Source organism: Numida meleagris, chromosome 12, assembly GCF_002078875.1.
Source record: "Numida meleagris isolate 19003 breed g44 Domestic line chromosome 12, NumMel1.0, whole genome shotgun sequence".
Taxonomy (NCBI): Eukaryota; Metazoa; Chordata; class Aves; order Galliformes; family Numididae; genus Numida; species Numida meleagris.
The window spans coordinates 8,594,505-8,618,704 of NC_034420.1; the positions used below are offsets into that span (position 1 = coordinate 8,594,505).

Genomic DNA, 24,200 nt, shown 5'->3' on the forward strand with positions numbered 1-24,200 from the left:
TCTCCTCCCTCCCGCCCTCCCCACGTGAGGGGGGCGAGTCACGCGATTTCCGGGAACCCGTCAGGAAGGGACATAAACAAAACAAACCCCAAAGCCGCATGGAGGGTCCGGGCCGGAGCGCGCGGGGCGGCGCCCCCTGCTGAGCCCCGGCCGCTCGGTGAGTGCGGGCCACGGGGGGCGGCGGGCGGCGGCTTCGCGGAACCTGGCCCCGGCCGGCAGCTGCGCGCCGAGGGGGGAGGGAGGGCAGCGCAAGAGGGCTCGGGGGAGCCCCGTGCCCGCCCGCCTGCCGCCCGGCCCGGCCCGGCCCGGCCCGGCCCGGCCCGGCCCTTTGCTGAAGGGAGCCGCGTTGTCTCGGCGGAGCGGAGGCGGTGTTTTGGGGGGTGTGCGCGCGGCGGGCAGGGGGCTCCGGCACACGGAAAAAGGGGTGTGTCTGCCCGGCGCCGGGAGCCGAGGAGCCGTGCCGGTGTCAAGCGGGCAGCCGCAGAGCCTGGCTCCCCATACCGGGGGGTGTGGCTGCGGGCCGGGGGTGCCCGTGTCCCTCTGGCCGGCTGCGGGAGGCGGCGCCCGCGGGGCTCCGAGCGGGGCTGCGCGGGGCGCGGGCTCGGTGCCGGCTGTCAGCGGCGGCGCGGGGCGGTGCGGTGAAAGGGAGCGCTGCCGCGAGTACCGGGGGGCGGCGGTGCATTCCTCGCTCCCCGGAGCGGCTCCGGCCGTGGGCTGCGGGACAGCTCGGCTTTCGCTGCCCGGCCTCGAGCAGCGGTTGCGGCAGAACCCGGCTGCCCCTCCGGGCTCGCGGCCGCCTCCCCTACGCCTTCACCTGTTGGAGCGCCCGGAGCGGGCCGCGGCTCTCCGCGCCTTCGGGACGGCGATGTCCGTCGGCGGGGGGAGGCGGGGCGGGACCCCCCTGCTCGGCCGCAGGCTTTATGTAACCGCCGAGAGTGTCACGGAGGTTCACCGCGGAGCGGCCCGACCCGGCTGCGGCCCCGGGACGGGGCTCTGCCTCTCGGGCTGAGGGCTGCGAGCCCCGGAGAGGGCAACCCCCAGCCCCTGCGAGGGCCGTAGGGCGGAGGCAGCCACCCGCGTTGGGCAAAGGGAGTGCTCCGCGCCCCGCCTGCCGCGCTGGGACCGAGGTGGGGAGGGGGTCGGCGGCGCCCCGCGGGGAGGCGGTGCGGGAGCGGCGCGGCCTGGAGGCGCGGGGCCGCAGCGGTCCCCTCGGAGCGGCGGAAGGGGGTTTGTTTACATGTTGCCTCAACCTAGCTTGAAAGGGCCGCTGGGCGGGTGAGCGGCGTGAGCGGCGGCCAATGGGAAAGTGAGTCCCGGAGGTGCTAGCCAATGAGTGGGCGGGGAGGGCGGGGCGGGACGGCGGCCGGGTTAGGCTGCGCTCGGCTCCGGGTGGTGGGGCGGCCATGTTGGCGGGGAGGTGTGTTAGTGGGTCAGGGGCGGGTGCGCGGCGGGGCCGGGGCCGTCCTGAGCGAGCAGCCGAACGCGGCGAGGTGCGCTGCGCTCCGCCTCCTGGAGTTCTTCGCTTCTGTGGGTTCCGCCGGTGCCCGGCGTTCTGTGTGGGCAGTGGCAGCCCGGAGCTCGGTGTCAGTCGGGCTGCGGATATGCACCCTCCTGCCCCATAAGCCGGTTCCTGCAGGCTCCTGTGGTCCGTTTATGAAACCCCCAGAGCCGTGGGTCCCCTTCTCCAGCGCTGCATTCCCCTACGCGAGCCTCGGGCCGGGCTCCATACCGACCCCGGACTTCATGCTCTTGTCCCCTGCCACTGTGCCTGGTGTCTCTCCATAGCCATGTCCGCAGCATTGCTCAGGGCAGCACCTTGTGGAGCTGCTCAGATATCAAAGATAGTTTAATGAGCCCAGTTCAATCTGTTGTGCTCCAATATAATCGCGTGTTCGTTTTCAGGCTTCCCTGCACGTCAGGCTGAACAGTGCCAATCTGTCAGTGACAGCAGCTGAAATATTGGTGGTTGAGAACAGCTTGTAGAAATCACTCAACAAAACAGAATCAGATTCTGGTAGAGTTAGCTTTCTAGCATCTTAAATTATTTTAAAGAAGGTGGGTTAATCTTTGACCTAGAGTCCCTTACCCAAGTAGCTTCTTAGTCACTGGCCTGTGGGGAGCATCAGTTATCATTCCGCATATGTTCTTGTAGGGACAATCACGGGCAGGCACTTAGAAACCGTGAGGTTTTACTGTTGGCACCACAAATGAGGAACTGGAGTTCTGTAGGGGAAATAGGTTAGAATCACTGAATGGAATTATAGAATCTTTAAGGCTGGAAAAGACCGTAGACTCATAGAATGTCCTGGATTGGAAGGGGCCCATAATGATCACCAAGTGCAACCCTTGGCTTCACACAGCACCACCCAAAATCCAAACCCTGTGTCTGAGGGCACTGTCCAAATGCTCCCTGAACTCCAGCAGCTCGGGGCAGTGCCTGCTGCCCTGGGCAGCCCATTCCATGCCCACCACCCTCTGGGGCAGAACCTTTCCCTCACCCCCACCTGCCCCGCCCCTGACACAGCTCCATGCTGTTCCCTTGGGCCCTGTTGCTGTCCCAGAGAGCAGAGCTCAGAGTTGCCATCCGCTCCCTGTGAGGAGCTGCAGCTGCCATGAGGCCTCCCCTCAGCCTGCTCTGCTCTGGGCTGAGCAAACCCAGGGACCTCAGCTGCCCCTCGTACGTCTAAGACCTCTAAGATCATAAAGTCGAACCATCAACCCAACACCACCATTGCTTTACCAGGAAAGATCTCTTGTAGAAATCAGTGCTCAGCAATAGTTCTTTTCAGAGCTCTCTCAGAGAGCTAATAAGCTGCTTTGTGGCCATTAGCTCACTTGAGCAAAAGAATTGCCCTGTGTTTGGTAGGAGTGTTACCTGCTGAGGAGAGGGATCTGTGGAGGCATCAAGCTGCTGAACATCTCACTGTGGTTTTCTAAATGCTGAGAGCTGCAGAAAAAAAAACCTTTCTGAAGCACAGAGGTTGGAAGTCCCTTCAGAATTAACAGGAATTAATTGGGAGTGACTTACGTGTCTGTGTTAAGTGGTTTGTGAAATCTAACTAAAGGATTATTTAAAATAAAAGTTTTTAAAATAAGTACTTGAAAGTTGGCATTGTCTTTAAAATTAAGCCAGAAAGTTTCTGGAAATCTTAGGTTTTAGGATTTAGCCCTGCAGTAATACATTCCCCCGTTATGTTATTATAAGAAAAGAATCCTCCTCCTGTTTTAGAACCTTTCTGCTGGTGTGTGACTGTTCTGGCTGATGGTGTTGCTGCCTGATTTCTGACTTGCCCTCGTGTGAGTTCAGCACTGAGGCAGTGGGCTCCTCTTGGCTGCCTTCCACGTGTGCTGTACTGACAACTCCTTTCCAACAGACGTGTAACAGTACCTAATTTTACGCTATCAAGAATGGACTGGATTATACCACTCTTTCCATCCTAAGATATTTTTTTTTTTGTCAGACTTTGTGAAGAAAAATAAACAACAACAGACTGTGGTATCAACCATCATGTAGGCATGTAGAATATTCCTGGAGACTGCAGGCTAAGTCATTGCCTGGCATTGCTTTTGTTTTCTGTTGTAGCTTTGACTCTACTCAGTTTCAGGGGAAATTTCTGGTTAAAAAAATATAGATAGAATGTTGGTTTTAATGAAGATTTTCTTGGGCAAGCAGCTCTCCTGATTCTACAGTGGAAATTTAATACAATGTAATGCATTTCATCTTTTAACTATGAAAGGTTTTTTAAATGAATTGAAGTACGTCTGTATAGTTCTGTCAAGTGTAACATGCTGCATTTCCCACTCTTGGCCCCAAGGTAATAATAAAATCTCAGTCTTTGTTCCAGAATGTACAGAAAAGCCACTGCTTCTAATAGAACATATTATTCTGGGCACAGCTGCTATAAAATATATAGATTCAACGCAGTTGCATGTGTGCTTTATTTTTAAATCACTTTTGCGCCTCTTGCATTGTGATCAGTTATTGGCGTTGCTTATTTGCTTATGCAGTCGTGCTGGTCTGGAATACCCCTCTGAAGCGAGGTGCCTGGGGTTGGCGTGGCAGGGTGCAGTAATCCGAGCAATGCAGTGCCATTCTTTTTGGTCGTTCAGCTCTGTGACCTGAGGTGCTGCATGTGTGATTGGAGCCCAGAGGGTCCATACTGCTTCGAGGTCCTGACGTCTGCTGTGGGAACGTAGAGCTGAAACATAACATGAAGGGACGATCAGTAGAGGAAGGGGAACGAAGACAGGGAAGCGGCAGTTTCCGGCCCTGAAGGGAAGAGGCTTTAACAGAAGTGAAACAATCTTTGTATCTTCAGTTCTTTTAGAAGGCAACACTTTATCAGACATGGGATCTGCGTGTCTTGGGCAGCTGTTGTTTGTCCTCTGGGATACAAGAGGCAAAAAACATAATGTCTGCGGTGCTAACGCTGTGTTTTAATGCAAAAATGTGACTGAGGAGGTGGCGGTGCTTTGCTGGGTGAGCAGGGAGTGATGCTGGGGCGGGCAGAAGCTGAGGACCTACAGACTGTCTTTAGTCAACTGCTACCAAAAAAAAAAAGCTCCAGAAAAAAAAAAAAACCCAAAAGCGACCCTGTGAGCAGCTTTGTGGTGGGCAGAAAAGGAAATGTGCTGGGTTCTGTGGCTTTTTTTTAAGTCTGGTTAACAATTGAAGATTAATGTAGAAATAAGGGGGAAAAAAACCCCAAGAATGTTAGACGGAAACAAAACTCAGAAAAATATGTTCTGCACTTGAAGGCTGCACTGAGCAGAGTATGTTCTGTAATAGGAAACAGATTGGCACTAACTGTGGAAGGAAAAAAAGTTTGAAGAGAAGCGGAGAACCTAGTGCACCTCTTTATAAAGCATCCAGATACAGCAAAAGGGGCATGGTATGTAATCATTCCTTTAACTTACGTAGCAGAGGTTGTGTGCCTTCTCTGAGACTGAGTTTGGCTCTGAATGTTTTTAGCCCAGCACTGACAGACTCTCATGACGTTCTTTTTATTGTTATTATTACTTGCATGAAAAATCTGCAACAAACAGCGCTGTATGATGCACAGCCACTGCCATGGAAAGTGGAATTGTTGGCGTAACGTGCTTGCAACAAGCATTTAGCTGCTGTGATAATGGGCACTGTGCAGTCAATAAAATGGTATAGCTGCGCTCTGTGTGCTTTTCAGATTGTGCAAAGTACGCATCTGAATTGAGACAGAAATAGCAACTTTGGTTATAGCGGCGGTGCAGATGATTCATACAGGTGGCTGGGGAAGACTTTCAGACTCATCAAGCTGTAAGGTGGCAATTGGGGCTCTTCTCTTCTAGGGGCTTCTCTGGAGATAGTGTGTAGTTGCTGAGGGTGTTTTCCTCATCTGGGGAAATGGCACATGCATGGTAAGTGCCGTCTGTCTCCTTAATGCTGCATGTTTCGAGTTTAGGTCCTGCTGTCTGCCAGCTTAAAGACGCTGCTTCATCCGTAATGGCCTGTAATGAGCCTGGCGTTACAGCTTTGAAGTTGAGGCTTCCCAGGCATCGTGGGACTTCTGTTAGGCTGTTCTGACCATGCGTTTCCAAACACTAAATAAAAATACGGAGGATTTTTATTAGGATTTGGCCTTAGATTAATCAATTATTAACTCTATAGAGCAATTTTGGGTTACTTATTGACTGCTTCTGGAGGTTTTATCCAAGCATGAACATTATATATATGCGTGCCTCCATCACTACTTGCAGCGCTGAGTTCCGCCGCAGCTGTGGGGCGGCCATGGGATTTAACCTGTGTCGCCCTGTGTCTGGGGGAGGCCAACGGAAGGTGTTAATGAACGTTGTCCTAAAGTAGAAATTCCTGCTGCATTTGTCTTCGGTAGGATTGCTGTTGAGCTCTGCTGCAGATCTTGTACTTCATTCAAATCTGTGTTCCTCGTAGGTAGCGTCACAACCTGCAGAGTTTCCATCGCAGGTGGTTCAGAGTTTGCAGCGGTGTTCCCTATCTGATATGCTCCTTTGACCTGGGAGAACGTAGGCTGTCGTTCTTACACAGCGCTGTGAGCTTGTAGCCGGATAGTTCAGGGAGAGTAAAAAGTATTTTCAACACTTAATGTTTGGAAATGACCCCAGATCTCCCTTGCCCTGACTCCTGGGAGCGTTTGTTGGTTGCTGAGATCTGTGTCAGTAACAGTTAAGTTTAATTTCCCTTTTGCAGCTGTGTATTAAGGACAGTGGAATTTCTGGAGGGACGCATTCTGACTGAAGCGTAACAGTAAGTGGTAATGACGAAGCAAACTTCTCCTTTCGTTCCCCCGTGTATCATGCAGTGGCAGAATGGATGGATGGTCTGCCACACAAATGCAGATGTCATGGCTGTGACTTGGTGCTGGCACCAGAGAGCATCAATCTGACGTGCTATTGAAAAGACATCGATCTGCAGCTCTCTGGAAAGAAAGAAGGATGCTGCTCATGTATTAAATCTGATATCTTTCTCACTTCTTTCTTTGCATATGGGGAAATAGTTTATTCATTTTAAAAAGCAGCTCCTTTCTCTTGCATTAGGCCAGGCTGCAAAGTGCATCTGTCATTCATGCCACCTTTGCAGCAGAGGAAGGACTCGTTTTGTGGCTGCGTAGCCTTTGCTGTGCAGAGGAAGACAGGGGTTGTTTAGGCACATTGTTCTGGGATGCAAGCTTAGCTTTTAAATGTCACTTCAAGATACGTAAAAGGAGTTCCCTGGAAGCCTTAAGGCAAAAGGAAAATTTGGTCAGAAGGAGCTGGCTCTTAATGGACACGGGACCCTACGCAGGAGCAGCGTGGCTTGGCAGCGGGAGCTTGGTTTTATTGAGAGCTGTAATTTGTGCATGACTGGACTTGCAGCTTTTGTTTTCTTCTTTGTACTCTGATATTTGAAAAGCAATATGTTTTGATGAGTAAAGATGTTTTTTGCACAGTATCTGATATAGTATGTGCTGCATTTAACAAAATAGCTGAGATACTATCTGAGAGCAGGAATAACCTCAGCCATGTGCTGGTGGGAGGAGGCGGCTCAGCAGTGTAGAACACTTTTACTTTGCTGTTTGCTTTTGCAAGTAAGCAGATAAACATAGCTGGAGCAGATTGCACTGAACTGACTTAGGAGCAATGTCTGGCGAAGAATTCTATTCAGAGAAACAAATGTATTTTCTGTTATCACTGTTAATGCTGAAAATCTATGCAGGCGTGATGGTTCTGTTTTTGGATTATGGTCCTCTGACAGTTTTTTTCTTAAAGGCATTTTACATTGGAGTAGGGATATCACAGGAAAGTAAGGCAGTAGGAAAACAGCCTCCATGAAAGCAATGTAGTTACATTAGATACTAATTTGATACCAAGGATTCTCTCTTCCTTCCTGTCCTTCCTTTCCATTCTTCCTTCCTTAATGCATTTTTCTCTCTACTTCCTGTTACTTGCTTGTTCTGTTGGGCAGTTGTCTCTTCCTTTCCTGTACTTCAGGACAGTGAGCGTGCTTGCTGTAATCCCTCTGCCACTAGATGCTGCTGTGTGAGTGATTGATAGAATCTTATCTGAAGTTGAATGGATTAAACTTTTAAGAAAAGGAGGAGTCTTCTTACTGGAGCAGTATTACTGCCTGTTCTGAAACTAATATTTTGAGATGTCTGTCTGAGACAATTTTAGACTTTATTGGCTCGGTTGTATTAGTCATAAAGGTTGTTAATCTCTTTTGTGTCCCCAGCAGTATGCTAGTCATTATTCCCAATTAGGCAGGCTTTTCTTTTCATACGTCTATAGAGCTTGTGGTCTAGGTAGTGAGGAAAAAAGGCAACAGAATGTAATTCCGGCAAGAAGATTTTTTTGCAGAATCTCTGTTCTGTCACACCTGTGCCCTTTCATTTGGTGAAAAATGGCAGGGGAGAAAACCACTGCATATTCAAGCATAAGGAATAATCACTGTTCAGAGAGAATTCTTGTCTTTAGTTCACTTGGGCAGTTTTTTAGGCCCTGTCTTGCTGGTGACGGAACACTTACCTACTTGGGGGTTTGCTCTGTTTATTCTACACAGAAAACTACAAATAGAAGAGCTCCATAAGAGTGAACTGAAGTTACCATAAGGAAAAATTTCATTACATGGATTGTGTAAACTCACTGAGACTGAGGTAAAGCTGGAAAGAAATCTACAAGTGAATAAAACAAGAAGTTTGGAATTGGATTTGGGGAATCTGGGCTTGGAAATGCCTCAGGTAAGTCTGGAATGTTATGATTGTATTTGCTTCTGTAAATAACATTGCTTTCTTATTAAAAAAAAAAAAAAAAAAAAAAAAGAGGAAAAAGCATAAGAGCAAATTTGACTGGCAACAACGGGGAGGAATTAGGAGATATTAAACAGTATGTAATATTTTAGTGTCCTGGTGGTGGAAGCTGTGGGGCTGCTCTCGGTGCTGTATTTGTTCACTCAGCAAGAATCAGCCAAGCTGTCTTCCGGATGGGGGTGGCTGCCTGGAGAAGTGCCCTTTCTTACTGCAGTCATTCCCGCAGCAGCACACTGAAGGACTTTCAGCAGTACAGTGTTTCTCCCTTTCCAACTCGCCTCAGGGCGAGTTTGTCTAGAAGAGAAATAGAGATCTGGAATGGAACGTAGCAGAGGCTTTGCTTCGTATCACCTGCGTGTCTAGTCATCCTGCATAGTGTTTGTTTGCAAAGTTCTGCTTTGTTCTTAGGTCTTGATTTAGTTACAATAATTTTGCTATTGTTACAGTCTCAGGTAGAAGCTTTACAAGTTCTAGTGGTTCTAAAACCGGCCAACACTGCGTTAGTACGCAGCGATTCGTACTGTGGTGAAGGCCTTGCAAGCGTGTAGTGCCTAATGATACTTCGTGTCTTGCAAGTGCTCACTCTCCTCTTCTGCACATGCTAACATATCCCTAAACTTGGCAAACACCTAAGATTTTCAAACCAACAAAACAGAATGCTCATCTGTAGGTAAAAACCTTCCAGATGCAAGTAAAGCACAAGTCCAGACACTTGGATAAAATGGCAGTACTTATGTTTTATTGAAGTAAAGAACATGCTTTTTTTGTGGTCTGCTTCAACATTCGCTATCAATTTTGTTGTAGCCCAGTGTGAGTGGAATGGACCCTCCTTTTGGGGATGCCTTTCGGAGCCATGTGTTTTCAGAACAGACTCTGATGAGCACAGATCTCTTGGCAAGCAGTTCAGATCCAGACTTCATGTACGAACTGGTAGGTCCGCTTTGTGTGCACATACCTCCTTCTCCTTGACTAACACCCTGAGTTCATGTAGTAATAAAGGGGTATTTGTTCAAGAATGCTGGGTGCTTATTCATTACTGCTTACTATGACTGGGAAAGAGCCTAACTGCTTGTTAAACCTGGTCATCTGCTTGTTAAAGCTGGTCATCAGGAGGGGCTTGACACAAAAGCGTCAAAGAGAGCTGTGCTAATGTTACACTGTGGTGATGGAGACTGTTCTTACAAACCATCTTTTCTTCAAGAGCAGTTATGGGCTACTTCACTCAAGTTGTGAATGCAGGGGAAGCAAAATAAAAGTTGGCTCACGAGCTGTTCACAGTAGCACTCATTTTTTTCCTGCATGGAAGGTGAAAGGTAGCTCACTATTGTTTGTTGATGGGCTTAGAATGAGGTTTTCCAGGCACTGGTAAACTTAAGCGATTTCTGTTATTCACGTAGCAAAGTTTGACCTAGATTAATGGAAGCTAGAACGTGTTGCCTGTGATGTTTTTCATATTCTAAGTGCATAGATATTGGTCCTATTCTAGTTTCTAATGGCCTAATTAATAGCAGAAAAAGAATCCAGGGGTATTTGACTTGTATCTCTAGCAACTTTTTCCCAAGGATGTGCTGCTGAAGCAGGGCAACTAGGCTCCAATCTGACCCTCAAAATAATTTTTTCGTTGGAAGTTGAGATATCTTCATGTGTTATCACTCTATTACTCTTCACTTGAATTAAACTTACCATGTAAATTTAAGTAGGGGACAGAGATGATTTGATACTACTTTTCTATCTTAATTTTAACTTGTCTTTTGATGCACAGGACAGAGAAATGGATTACCAGCAAAGCTCCAGAGACAACTTACTTTCAATGGAGGACTGCAAAGACCTTGAGAACTTAGAGTCTTTTACGGACATCCTGGACAAGGAAGCTGCTCTCACCTCAAAGTGGGAGCAGTGGGACACGTACTGTGAAGACTTAACTAAATACACTAAACTAACCAGCTGTGACATCTGGGGAACAAAAGAGGTGGATTATCTGGGCCTTGATGATTTTTCAAGCCCATACCAAGACGAAGAAGTGATAAGCAAAACACCGACTCTGGCTCAGCTTAACAGTGAGGACTCCCAGCCTGTTTCAGATTCGCTCTATTATCCCGATTCACTCTTTAGTGTAAAACAAAACCCTTTAAATTCTCTGTTACCTGGAAAAAAAATTGCAAGTAGAGCAGCAGCCCCAGTCTGTTCCTCCAAGAACGTTCAGGCTGAGGCACCTTTGTCGGACTATGTTCAAAAGGCAAGCAAACCTGCAGCACAGCCTGCTTCCAGTACACAAATCATGGTGAAGACCAATGTGTACAATAATGAAAAGGTGAACATTCATGTTGAATGTAAAGACTATGTTAAAAAGGCAAAAGTAAAAATCAATCCTTTACCGCAGAGCAGACCAGTGCTGAGCCAGGCGCATGCAGACGCAGCAAAGGAAAACACCTGTTACTGTGGTGCTGTAGCAAAGAGACAAGAAATAAAGGAGTCCCCACACAGTCACTGTACACCTCCTATTTTGCCTTTTAAAGAGACTCAAGAACTGCTCCTCAGGCCACCCCAGGAAACTCCAGGACTTGTTGTGGGGGAGAGCAGTCTTTCTGCCAGCACATCAGCGTCAGATTCATCACAGAAAAAAGAAGAGCACAACTATTCTCTTTTTGTAACAGACAGTTTGGGGGAACAGTCAGCCAAAGGAGACCCTGAAGAGGATGAGGAGGATGAGGAAGATATTGAAGATGAAGATCATGATGAAGGATTTGGCAGCGAGCACGAGCTGTCTGAAAACGATGATGAGGAAGAAGATTATGAGGATGATAAAGATGATGACATCAGTGATACTTTCTCAGAACCAGGTACCAGCAGTGTTGGGGTTTGTTAATGTTGAGGTCAATGAATTTGTCTGCCAAGAGGGAAAGAATGCGTTTGAATGCTTTGTAATTAGAGATGAACAACGCTTAAATTCTGAACATTCATCACAGATTTTATAAGTGCTTTTCACAATGTAATTAATGAAAACTACACAAGGCCTTTGTTTTCCCTGTTTTGGAAAAAAAAAAAAGCAAAGCATGAATGGTGGTCATACAACAAAAGTTATGATAGACAATACAGGAGAATGAGCTCATAGCCAAGGGGCATAGAGCAACTACCTGCAATTGTTACCTTCCTTTTCATGGTTTGATGATAGGATGTGCAGAGATTTCTGGGGCTTCAGCGGGCTGTGCTAAAGTTGTATCTCTTGATAGCTGGCACAAAATTATAGCCCGAGTGAAAGTGTTTCCTAATTACTTAAGTGCTTCTGTGGTAATAGAGCCATTTCTTGGTGGTTTTCAACAGTGATATTTAGTGAGTCTTCGAAGAATGTGGAATTCTTCTCTTCTGCGAGTAGAAATGGAGCATTAACAACAAAAATGAAAGCTAACCTTCATCTAGAAGGTAGCAAAGCGGCAGCATTTTATGAAAAGAAAATCTGCAGGGACTGTAACCAAGTATTAGCTTAATTGTAGAAAGTATTATTATATTCACATTTTATAAATGCTTTTTAGTGGAGCATAAGAATTAAGGTGTTCAGACGTTTGGCGATGAGTAACGTTGGGGGAAAAGAAAAACAGCAGAAATTCTCCCTTTTGAAAAGCAGCAGCTTCCCTAAAGCATGCTGTTGTTTGTCAGAAAGAACTCTCCGATTAAATTATTTTCTAAGTAGATTTCCTGAGCTGGCGTTAAACTTGTTAAGCATTATGCCCTTTATGTTACTTTTTTATGTACGCAGCACATATATATTAGCATTTTAAAATCTCTTCCTCCCTTCTTCTGAATTGAACTCTCTCTACTTGCTGAGGTTTGAGTAGCTATTAAAGCTGCGTGCTGATTGCTGTGCCACGCAGCGCTTTGCAGCCCACGGAGCCTTGTTGCACAGAATAGCTGGTAATCTTGAAAAGGAGATGTATGAAAATGCTGGGATTTCAGCTGGTGGAATTACATGAACCACTTGCTGTTTGTTCCAATCTTGATGACAAGCTCTCACCTTCTAAATAAAGCCACGTGGTGCATTGCAGAAACCAGAGAGCTTAGTTCTCACAAGTCCATGGAGCCATTCCCCTCGAGTACAGTGGTATTATAAGAAAGCATCAGCAGATGTTTTTGGTACAGTAGGACGTAATGCCTCCGAGTATTTTAATGATGTCGCTCACGTTCTTATGTTTTATCTTTGCAATAAAGGTGAATAGTGTGGAATAAGCTTCTAAAAAAGGGCATGGCTCTGGAATTCTTAACCTTCCGTGCTTTCATTGAAAGCAAAATCAGCTACTAAATTTAGAGTGAAGATAGGACAAAACCTTTGTATTTAGTGACCTTCTGATACGCGTATTTTATCCACAGTTAGCTTTGGTTTATTTTTTTTTGTTTTGGGAATGCATGATACACTTTCTTAAAGCATTGGAGTTAGTATTTTCTGAGGAAATACTTAGGTATAGTGAACTTCAGGGACGTGGGAATCGTAACTAAGAATGTTACTGCCTGGTGAAAATGCTTTTGTTATTATTGGGATACAGATTTAGCAGTTTTGGTCCTGTTAGGGCTAATTTAGTATGGGAATGATAAGCCCAGGCCTGCTTTAGAATGTAAACTTTGCTGTTACTGGTATTTTCCTTATCTAATTTAATAGAAATATATGTAAATGACTGCTTCTGCTATCGAGTAGTCAAGAGATTCCAGAAATGAGAGATGCAACAGCTGATTCCATTTTCAGAAGCACTAGGGAAGAGAAAACTGAAGGGAAATGTGCCTGTAGAGACTCGGAGATGGCATGGGGAGAAGGAGTTGTGCTGCGTGTTGGAGCTCTGCGCTGCCAGCTGGGGCTCCGTGAGCGGTCTGGTGGAAGGCACAATGGTTAAATAGTAAAGGGAAGAGGTTGTATGGCTTTGTTTTGGTGCAGTTCTTTTTGCATTTAATCTGGTACAGTGCAGAACTGGCAGTCCCGTTCTCTGTCTTTCTTCATTCAACCCTGGCGAATTTTAATCTAAAACCTCAGTAAGGGTTGTGAGCAGAGATTTTTAGGAGTGACTTGCTAAGGGCTTCAAAAGTAAATACAAGAATTGGTTCAGATTTCAGAGTGGCTCACCCAAGAACGTGAGACTGCAGTATGATGTTTGCTGGGAGGAGAATTCAGGGAGGATGGTTGGAGGGCAGAAAAGCTAAACATATTTGTTGCACTGCTGTGTGTTACAGAGTAGGGCAGGACATTGTGCACTGGACTGTTCCATGTAACTGTAAAATGATAGAAGGTCAATGTTAGACTTGCAAGGCAGGATGCATTAAGTCAACATAATTTAAATAGCCAACTTAATTATGGTTTGAATAAGCAAACAGGAAGTCTTGATTTTAACCTCGTTTTACATTTATACACATCAGCTCTTAAAGAGATTTGTTTTCATTGGTTGGCTTAAGTCTGCGTTATCACAAAGTTGGGCTGAAGTTATACCTGTCTATTTAATGAGTTACATTGCTTGACATGTTTTGTAGGTGGAAGGTAAGGAAGAGTATTTGGATATTGATGTCAAGGAGCATTTCAGTCAAAGGAAAGTACAACTAAAATATCTGTCGTACTTGAAACTATATTTAATGTAAATTGCCATCACTTTGGCTACACAACAAAAAGAGAAGTGTTTTATAAAACATATTTTATTGTTTGATTTTTCCTTTAAAACACTGTCCTGTCAATAAACCAGAGAATCAAGTTTAGAACTGGTTTCATCCTCTGTGTGCCACTCATGGTTGGGTTATGAGCTGAGGGAGAGTCAGACCAAAGCAAGAAAGTTTGTTTTTCTTCTTTCAGCTGCTTTCTCAAGTGCAAGCAGACTAATTGCATGGACTGTTTTAAAATAAAGAAAGCTTTTAAAAGAAAGAATGCATTCTTTGTGCTGCTGCTCAAAGATGGTGCAGAGCTGAAGCATATGGGCCCATATTAGCCCATATGGGCTAATGACACATACAGTCCAAGCAGTGCTTGGGTTTTTCTGAAGTTTCATCAGCGTATGTGATATTTGAAATGTATTATTTTTTAATTAGATGTGAAGTGTGATATAGCATTTTAGTACACAAGGTGATGCTGTATGTTTTTTCTTACCTTAGTACAGGTTGTATTTGTTTTCTAAAGCATAGGTAGGATTTTGAAAACTATATTTTGAATTTACATAGTTATGGTCTAAACATTTATGCAGTGGTGATAGTGTCATTAGTGTTTCCATATACTTTAAGAACAGTTTGTCATATCAAGTGCATTAGAAAACATCCCTAAAATCATGTGTAGCTTTATTGTGGATCATTTGACTCCATCCCACTGAAGACGTGAAGAAGATTGAACAGGTTGTGTCTTAAATCCCTTCCGTTTGGATGTTCTTTTCTGGTGGAATTGGGTCCATTCCCCATTCCTTCCTTCTAATAGAGATGGATAGTGTGATTTATTTCCCAAGGGTATTTAAGCTCAGGGTAGAGCAACAATCTTGCTTTATTTATTAGCCATTTGCTAATCCATCTTTATTTTTTTAATCCACTGCTATTTCTATGCTTTTGATTGGAGATTAATTAAAATGTGGAGGAGAGTTCGGATTTCTGCAAATTAATGGAGAACACTGTAAGTGGAGGAGCACTCTCCAGCAGCTGTTTCCTGTACTCTACAACAGTGGGATTGTGGGGAGAACAGCAGCAGAGCTCAAGGGGTCAAAGAACCCAACGGGGCTTTCCATGCATGAGTCATTTGTCTCCATTCAGCTGATGAAGCACCATCACTGACTTTTAAAGCAAATACCCAGTGGTTTTCAGCTGAGGCTGAAAACCAAGTAGAAGAGATAATGTGATACAGGCCATTGTCTATCAATTTGTGTTTAACACTTGGTCCACGGTTAAAAAGCTAGGAACTGTCTTATAAACCTTACATAAACAATGCAATGCGTTCTTTTAGGATATGAAAATGATTCTGTGGAGGATTTAAAAGAAACGACTGCAATAACCTCTCGAAAAAGAGGCAAGCGAAGATACTTCTGGGAGTACAGCGAGCAGCTAACGCCATCCCAGCAAGAAAGGATGCTGCGGCCGTCGGAGTGGGACCGGGATACATTACCAAGTAACATGTATCAGAAGAACGGTCTCCACCATGGTAAGAGTGGAGTCCTAGTTACAGCCCTAAGTCACAGTCTGTCACGCTGGCGCCATCAATAGCCAAACTTCCCTACCTGAAATTGCAATTCCACTCACAAGTTTTGACCAAGGAAATAAATCACTAAAACACTGCAAGCCTGTTGCTCAGTTAGCTGAGATCCGCGCTGTGTCCAAGGAAGGCACAGTGAACGTACAGTAATAAATTTCAATGTGGTTTCTTCCAGAGGAGGTGGATGAATTGAGAATTGTAACTTCCAAGGGCCTTCAGTGGAAACCCCAGGAGTTCAGGATTTTCTCAGTGTGGTACTGTAAACATCAGGAATGGGTCCCATGACTGATACTTGCCCCTGGCTGTTACACAATTTCAGTCTTGCTTTTGTTAAAGTAAGCTGCAAGTGGCCTGAGGTGCAAAGTTCAGGTTAACTGCAGTGTGAACTGAAGGACAGGCAGGCAACAACGTGAAGCTCTCTCTTTTTGTTCTTCCCTCCTTGTTTCTCCCACCCATGTCAGTGTGATGCAGTGGAGCAGTTACTTCTCTGTGAATAACCTATTTATTTAAAATACCTTCACGGGAACTCAGCCCGGTTGGTCTAATAACTGTTTTATTCCCATGACTTTCTGATTACCAACTTGCTCTACTTTAAACACAGCTAACATTACTGAGAACAAGCCACTGTTAGGAATAATATTTGTTTTCTTGTCACAGGACCTCTTTGGTAGGCTTGTTCCATTTGTTTGTGGCTCTGAAAGGAACAAAATTAAGCCAGCTTCCCTGATTGTAAGGTTCACATTCCCTTGCAACTGAAAATTATCTTTAACATTGCAGTTTAACTTCACATAAGTGGACAGATTTTTGTGTTTATTTTATAGATTTCTTTTTTTCTGGAAAGGAAACTTTTTCATGTGCTTGATTTTTTACTTGCTTATCTTGTAGTCAAATAACAATGCCTAAAGCCTCCATCACTGCTCACTGTTACGAAGGCTTATAGCTGCGTTTGTTATAAAATAACAGATAAACAGGACTTAAGGTTTCAGTCTCACTAGACACATGTAGGTGCAAGTGCCCTTTAACGATGCTAAATTATCAGCTCTCTGATTAAATAATTCCGGAGCAGGTTTTGTCAGTTTTATTATCATTTGCATGCAAGTATCTGTAACCACTGGCATTTTTAATAGAAATCTAGAAAAGGACACGGCAGTGGCAAAAGATCTTAATAAGGATTTTGTCTTGGATGCTTATTTCCTCCATGAAACCAGCCCTTAAATAGCTTCATATACATCTAAAAAGGGTTGCCTAGCCTTTACGTGGGTCATCAGTACCGAATCTCTAGAATCTCTCTTAATGCAGAACTTTCAGAATAAGATTATTTAGGAATTTAATCAGGTTTACTCTCCAAGAAAATACATTGGCTGAACATGTGAATTAGCAGGTTACCGATGGGGCAAAATGACTGGCTTTGAACTTGTGACGTACGTTTTTCAGCGCAGTTGTTTGCATACTGTCCATCACATCGAGTACATTTCTAGCCCAGCCAGCAGGATTTGCTCTTATCTGATCTGGATATAATACGAATTGTACAAAGCAGTTTGTCTGGAAATGCTCTTTCTATTGTGAAAGGCCACAGAGATCACATTATGCCAGACCATTCTCTGGTGACAAACAATGGAACTTAAACTGCACCAAAAATAATACATATTTAGGAATGCTTTTTCATAGGTTTGCGTGCATATTGTGTCACTTGCCATCCAATTTTCTGCGTATTCAAAACAGGTAAATACGCAGCGAAGAAGTCACGGAGGACTGATGTGGAAGACCTGACTCCCAATCCCAAAAAACTTCTACAGATTGGTAACGAGCTGCGGAAGCTGAATAAAGTGATCAGTGACCTGACGCCAGTCAGCGAACTTCCCTTAACTGCCAGACCAAGGTCAAGAAAAGAAAAGAACAAGCTGGCTTCCAGGTAACATATTAGTTAACACTCATTGGATGAGTAAATTTGCGTTACTACAGCTGTACAAGTAAGAGTAATTTTGGTCTCGAGATCCTGCTTTACTGTGGCAGTCCCTGTTGATGGGTTTATTACCCGTTTATCGAAAAGCAGGGCAGCTGGCACTGTGGAGATGTAGTTTACCTGTTCCCTAGCAGGTAATAATGTACTTCCACTGGCTGCTGTCTTACTTAGCTGCAGGGCAAATTATTGTTACAGTCGTAAAATCCACAATTGTAAGCAAATACAGGTAGTAGCACGCTTGAAGTGAAGATGAGTGAGTAGATACATGTCTGGGAGCATTGGTTGCTAAGTCAGCGTGGCTAACTGAATCAGATGCTCTTAGTATTCTGGAACATTTGTGAAAATGTTCTAATTCTTCCACTCTTCTTGCTATAGGGCTTGTAGACTAAAGAAGAAAGCCCAGTATGAAGCCAATAAAGTAAAACTCTGGGGTCTCAACACAGAATATGGTAAATACAACTCTTCACATGTTAGTTTTTCTTATGTTCTTAAGGCAAGTCTGTGTTAACAGTGTGTGGATAACTAAGCGTCTCTTGTTCCTGGGCAAATGTGGTGAGTGTCTAACCCAGGTTTTTTCTTTGCAGATAATTTGCTGTTTGTGATCAACTCCATTAAACAAGAAATTGTTAATCGAGTGCAGATGCCTAAAGATGACAGAGGAGTCAACATGGAACAAAGGTTGAACATACTTATTAAAGATACTCTTGGTAAGCAGAATATCTAACGTATTCCTCTATATGTGGAGAGGCATCATCTGTGGTATGTTAGATCACAAACAATTTCTGGAATAGAGAAAGGAAGCGCTTCCTCATTACAGCTGTCACCAAACCTTTGTTTGGTTGCTGACCACAGTGTTCATTCGTTGGCTTTGTGTCATTTCTAGGAATGTAAAATACGTATAATTAATGGTAACTTTACAGTGCATTTTCTTACCCTCTGTTTTCAGGACTTCCTGTAGCTGGACAGACGTCAGAATTTGTGAATCAAGTTTTAGAGAAGACTGCAGAAGGAGACCCCACAGGTGGCCTTGTAGGATTACGAATACCAATGTCAAAAGTTTAAGACACAACTTCACCTGTTCTCATTGGTCAGATTCTTCCTGTGTTGTCAAGTACTTCATTGTAAATTGGATTCTGGTCTGCATGTCAGTTTAGCATTATGTAAACACTTACAATTAGGTTCCATTATTTTTAAACAACAGTGTAGAAAAAAAAAAATCAAAGCATGGAATAAAATGCCTAGTAGCATTTTTGGAGCATAAACTAGATAGTTCTAAAGCTGCTTTAAGATTGCATACAGAGATGAGGGTTCTTTTCAAAGTTAAGTTCTAGGACCAGACTTACCACTTTTGTTTTAGAAGCAAAACCATATTTTTGCTAGTAAAATTTTTTTAGCATATGCCACACATAGTGGCAGGTTTATGCTCCAAGCAAAATAAGAGGAAGCATTTTTTGATAAAGCTGTCAATTTAGGGTTTTTCTGTTGTTGTTTTCGTATTCGTTCTTGTTTGTTGTTTTGAAATAATTGGATTTTCTTTGTTCTTAAAAACAGTAAGCTTTCTTTGCAACCATTAACTTGTACATAGCACACGTGGCTTCAGAGCTAGTGTGCCATATAAACTTTAATTTTCTGAGCTTAATATAGTATTTAAATGTCTGTGCAAGCAAGAGAAAAAAAGTATATTCTTTGTGCCTTGTATTTTGAGGGGAGAGCTATCAGTATAAGCTGGTAAAGTTTTGTATGAAGAAAACCCCGAGGGGAAAAAACCAAGATGTACAGATGGTGAGATTATAGGTTTTAATGTATTTGTTCCAGCTCTTAAAATTTTTGAATGTATATAGGAATATGTTGAAAATGTAGATATATGCCACAGAGTCTATGTATTGTATAAAAGATGGCTCTAGAAAACTCAATTTCGGTACTTTGGCCGGAAGAAAACATATACTTGCACATTAATGCGATTGTTTATTTTTGTACCAAAGACAAATGCAACTGATATGGCGAACTGCCAGTCTAAGTAAAGTTTTGCACAGCTTATATGATACTGTACTGAATGTAAAAACAAATGAAAAAAAAAAAAAAGAAAAAAAAATTACAAGGTCAGGGTTAGGGATCTTACTGAACTGTGAATTTTTTTTGTTTGGGTCCAATTATCTACAGAAGGAGCATTCATACATAACAATATTATTTTGCTGTTCTTGTAGTTCGCTTCCATGGTAGATAAGTTGGTGGCCGTCTCGGAGTCTTTAAATCTTTTTTCTCTGCACTTACTGTAGGAGATTTTAATATATTTGGATTTTAGTAAGCTATTGGTAAAATAGTTTTCAACTTTGAGAATTTAAAGAAATATTTAGCTTGTTGTAGTATACTTCCAACAAACAACCAAAATAAAATTATTTTTATTGTAATGTGTATATATGTAAAGAGAAAAAAGAGCTACAAATATCTAATTCCTTAGTTGCCACTTTTCCAGTTGATGTATTATTATGCATGTGATGTTTCCAAGGATCAGCACAGGCTTCAAACAAAACAAGACAAAAAAAAAAGTTTATAGACTTTTATATTTTTGTACAGGTATTTCAAAACTAGCTTCTTCAAACTTATGTGTGACTTATTCTTGTTAATTCAGTAGTTTCTACGATTGGGAAATATTAACACAGAGTTCTTATTTGCTCTTCTGCTAATAAGAGTTGGCTTTGTAGTCAGTGTTAACGTACAGATTAAAAGCTTTAGCCCTTGATGAAAGTCCTTTATCTCAAGGCAAGATCATTCTCTGGTTTCATGGACCCCCTTTTCCTCCCCGTTCTTTCTCTCCCTATTTAAAGATGACAGAACACTGTTTACTGAAAATAGAAATACCAAATATTTTCAAATGTAGCTGCTGAAAAAAATGCAAAAGTCCATGAAGGCTTTCTCCCCGCTCCCTTTGGGGAATCTCTCCACTTCATTTCTAGTTTGTCTATGTTTGTACTGTGATTCCTTTTTGTTTATATGTAGGTTATTTTTATATCCAAGCTTGTACTATAAAAAAAGTCTGTAATAGTGCAGTGAGAGTTGCAGATGAAGGTGGCAGTCCTGCCACATGCTGGTGAGCGTGCACACAGCTTACTTTGTATCTAAATATTTTGGAAGACTCAAAAGGGAGGAGGAGGCCAAAATACCACTACTGAGCTGTACAGAAAGTTTTTCCTTCACGAGACTGAACAAATACCCAGAGCAATTTAGGCAAAACTTTGTAAATCCACTTAAGATTTGCAAAATCGGAGCGGGCTTTGGGTGTTCTTGTTGCTCTCACGGTGAGGTGAGAGTCGGCTGCTGCTTTACACAGTGGGTCAGATGTATTCCTATTGTAAGCATTGCCAATGTTACACTTATTCCAGAGATGCATACTGCCCATAAAACCCCGACAAAGAATGTTTCTCGTGAAGATAAGGCCATGTCTGTGTGAGGATTTGCATACTGTCGTTCCCTTCTGATGAACGGTGTTAGCACACTGCTCCGATAGGAGAGCTCCTTACGCTCTATCAAAGCCATGTAGACGAGGCGGCGTTTCTAAACGTTAAGAGCAGTTTTGCAATCAGGTAAAAACTTCTGTGACAAATTGAACTGACAAGGTATCAAAAAGCCCCGCTGTACTGCTCAGAAGTCCTGAGCTTTACAAAGTCCTGAACTTTATAGCTCTTTATTTTTATCTGAAAACCAGAATATGATTTTGGTCTGGCATTTCAAAGTAGACTTTGAATCTTTAGTGAATTCCATACCCTTGCATTTCAGTGTTTTCTATGTATTATTTTAAGTTAAAGCTTTTGAATAGTTGAGCTTTTTAATGTTGACACTTTATTTTGTACCTATTTATATGTATGTATATCTTAGAAAAGCACTTTGTTTAAAAAGGAAAAAAAAAAAAAAAAAAAAAAAAAAAAGAAACTGCGTTTTATATGATTCCTGCCACTTGCTGCTAACTCTGGGCTGGTCAGAATGCTGCAGCGATACTTGATATAAATAAAACCTGGCAGTAAAATGTAGAGTACAGATAAGACCTTTTGCTGGTTTAACTTTATCATAAAGGTGACATAGGCAAGCTGTGCAGCTTTACATTTTAACCAGGGGACTCTGTGGCATTTAAACCGTCTAGAAATGGTTGTACTTTAATGCCAGTAACAATCTGCTTCCTCTAGTGTCATTACAATATATACATTTAGTGTATACTTATCACAAACAAAATCTTTTAAGGGTATAAAAACCAACAAATGTACATGTTCTGTTTTTTGGCAATTGTGGCATGCGTTTTTGGGTGATCTTTAGAGAAGACCATTTTCTAAAGATTTTCAGTGTTCATACATGGTATGTGGATCTTAATGAAGTCCTGGATTTTTTGTTTGTTTGTTTTTGAGTGTAGGCATTGTGAATATTCACTTTTAATCCTATATCCAAAAACAATTATACATCTTTGATTTAATACAAACAGAAGTTCTTCCTTTTTCTGATACACTGGATTCTCTAGGATTTGTTTCCATATTAAAAGCATGCTGTTATAACTGCTCTTGCTCAAATCTCGTCAGTCTGAACTTAGGTGCCACACTTTCTGACTCGATGGACTGCTTGTTCTACTGTACCATGTATGATTCTTGTCCTTTCCTACTTCCTTCATGAGAGATTATGATGTGGCTTTATATTGTGCCTTACTTGTACATCTAGGACTAAATGTTTTTCATTACCCTTGAACTCTGCAAACCTAACCCCTCCAAAAGTGAATCCGAACTGGTAAAAGCATCCCGAAGAGAGTTTGGATAGATCTATTTTTGTTTCTCTCGGTAGCGGTCGTTTTCTATTTATATGGATGACCAGATTTTGAATGGCCTTGCAGAATGTGGGGGTGATCACGAAGGGCATTTTTGAGCCCTAAACCCCTTTTTGCTAACACTTCTTTTATGGTTTATTGAACACGTTTACTGATATTTGGTGAGTTCTTTTCTTGGATGAGAGAGACTTATTAATAATACTATTAGGTGTGGGTGGGCTGGATTTTCTTACGTGCCAGCTGAAGCATGATTTCATGAAGTTGCATTGCTGCAAAGTTGATGTGAGAGTCGGGCTCAGCTGTCTTCAGTCCCTGATCCTTTCTACATAGCAGACCCTTTGCCACTGTTAAAAAAAAAAAAAAAAAAAAAAAAAAAAAAAAAAAAAGCTGGGGAAAAAAAAGTTAAAACCAGAAAAATCTAAAATCTAAATGGATGAAGGGTCTTATAGCTAACCTAAAAGCAACCAGACACCTGGTGTCATTTTTTCCCCCTCCACCCAATATTTATCTGGTATTTGCCTTCGTTAATAAAACAGCTTATTCACAAAATACAAAGAATGGATGTGCTTTTTTTCATAAATCATTTAAATATAGCTATTTTTTAAAGCTGCAAAAGGCTTTATCAGGAAAATTTTAAAGGGTTGTATATAAGTTGCCTTTAACAGAAATAGCAAATGCAATTCTGTTCCTCTAACTTGCTTGCTAGTCTTCCTGAAATTCTGTTGAGGCGTAAGCAGTTGTGTACCATGAATGTTAGGGTCTGTATTTGGCCTTGAGACCTGAATTTCAAGAATGCATCTAATCATTATTATTTTGAAGTTGGAGGCTTCAGTTGGAATTACCTAGTTAAGTGTGCTGCTAGATGTGATCTTGGCTTATTGACACAGCCTTGCACAGAGCTGAAATCTATTTTGTTTACCCCAGGGATTGTGTGAAGTACATTTCAGTTACTGCTTTGGTGACTGATTCTTTTTGTAACTGTATTAAGGGCATTAGTATGTTAGAAAACACCACTCTTGAATATCTCCCAATACAAATTGGGATTCTTAAATGTCATTAATGAAAGATGGCACTTTTAGGCTTTTTGCAATATGCAAAAGTATCTCTATCTTTCTCTGATTTACGTTTCACAACATGCCATGTTTTTCCCCAGTGCTTCTCGCGTGTAGGACAGGCGTGTGTGCGCACTGAATTACAGTCCTCAGCCTCTTACACTTCCGTGGACTTCCACAAGAGAAATGCTGACGATGCATTTATTGTCTTTCTAATGAGCAGTGGAGCTGAAAGTGGAACCAGAACTATCTTAAGCCACACTGCTTATTGGTAAAATGAAAGGCTTTTTGGATAACGCCAGTGTTCCAGGGTTTTCTTACGTATCTGGAGAAGTCAAATTTGGGTGTTATCCAGCTACAGCAAGGAAAATTTCTGCGTTGGATTTAGTATTGACAAAAGCACAATCTACCCGAGGAAGGCCTTTAGATTAAGAACAGACCCCAGGAGTAGCACTTAATTGTACTGATCTTTCTTATTGTGCATTCTCGTTTGAGTCAGCTGTCCCTCAGCACATCTGCAAAACTTCAGTGCTCAGTATCCATGGTCGGGCAAACCCGAAGGCTGATGGCACGTGGGGGGAAAAGGCATTTCAAGCAGAACATGGCCTACTCCATCATCAGCTTCCAACTGGAGCTCAGAGAAACTCCATGACAGTTTTGTCTCTGTTAGAAAATGAATTTTCCTGTTAAAAGCATGATCTGTTCAGAGTTGCGATGTTCAATGTCGGTTTATAGCTGTGCAGTTTTTTGGTTGTTTTTTTTTTTTTCGAAAAGAGGCACAATTCCACGATTGACTTTGTTTACTGTCCCCCTCGATCCCTCGCACTTCTATTCAGACGCAAATTTCATCAATGTACGCAACATCCTTTGTAATTTAAAATAAAAATTGTGGAGGAAA

General features: G+C 42.9%; 1 protein-coding gene across 3 annotated transcripts; it reads left to right on the plus strand.

The window, feature by feature from the left end:
* On the plus strand, window positions 1–24,200 carry CREBRF (CREB3 regulatory factor). 3 transcript variants are annotated; one of them, XM_021410449.1, is made up of 10 exons: window positions 25–157; window positions 4,790–4,892; window positions 8,051–8,228; window positions 9,102–9,227; window positions 10,060–11,137; window positions 15,241–15,435; window positions 17,209–17,398; window positions 17,825–17,898; window positions 18,034–18,156; window positions 18,396–24,200. In XM_021410449.1, exons 3-10 carry the CDS (start codon window positions 8,220–8,222, stop codon window positions 18,509–18,511), a joined length of 1,911 nt encoding a protein of 636 aa, XP_021266124.1. In that variant the 5' UTR covers window positions 25–157; window positions 4,790–4,892; window positions 8,051–8,219; the 3' UTR covers window positions 18,512–24,200. The 3 variants fall into 3 exon arrangements, with proteins under 3 accessions (XP_021266123.1, XP_021266125.1, XP_021266124.1); XM_021410448.1 differs by lacking the exon at window positions 4,790–4,892 and having other exon boundaries at window positions 1–157; XM_021410450.1 differs by lacking the exons at window positions 4,790–4,892; window positions 17,825–17,898; window positions 18,396–24,200 and having other exon boundaries at window positions 1–157; window positions 18,034–18,146.

What these genes read in the sequence shown, in the direction of transcription:
- CREBRF (XM_021410448.1), top strand. An exon ending in GAAGAACGGTCTCCACCATG is followed by an intron (nt 15,436 to 17,208) that starts GTAAGAGTGGAG and finishes TATTCAAAACAG; the next exon opens with GTAAATACGCAGCGAAGAAG. An exon ending in AAGAACAAGCTGGCTTCCAG is followed by an intron (nt 17,399 to 17,824) that starts GTAACATATTAG and finishes TTCTTGCTATAG; the next exon opens with GGCTTGTAGACTAAAGAAGA.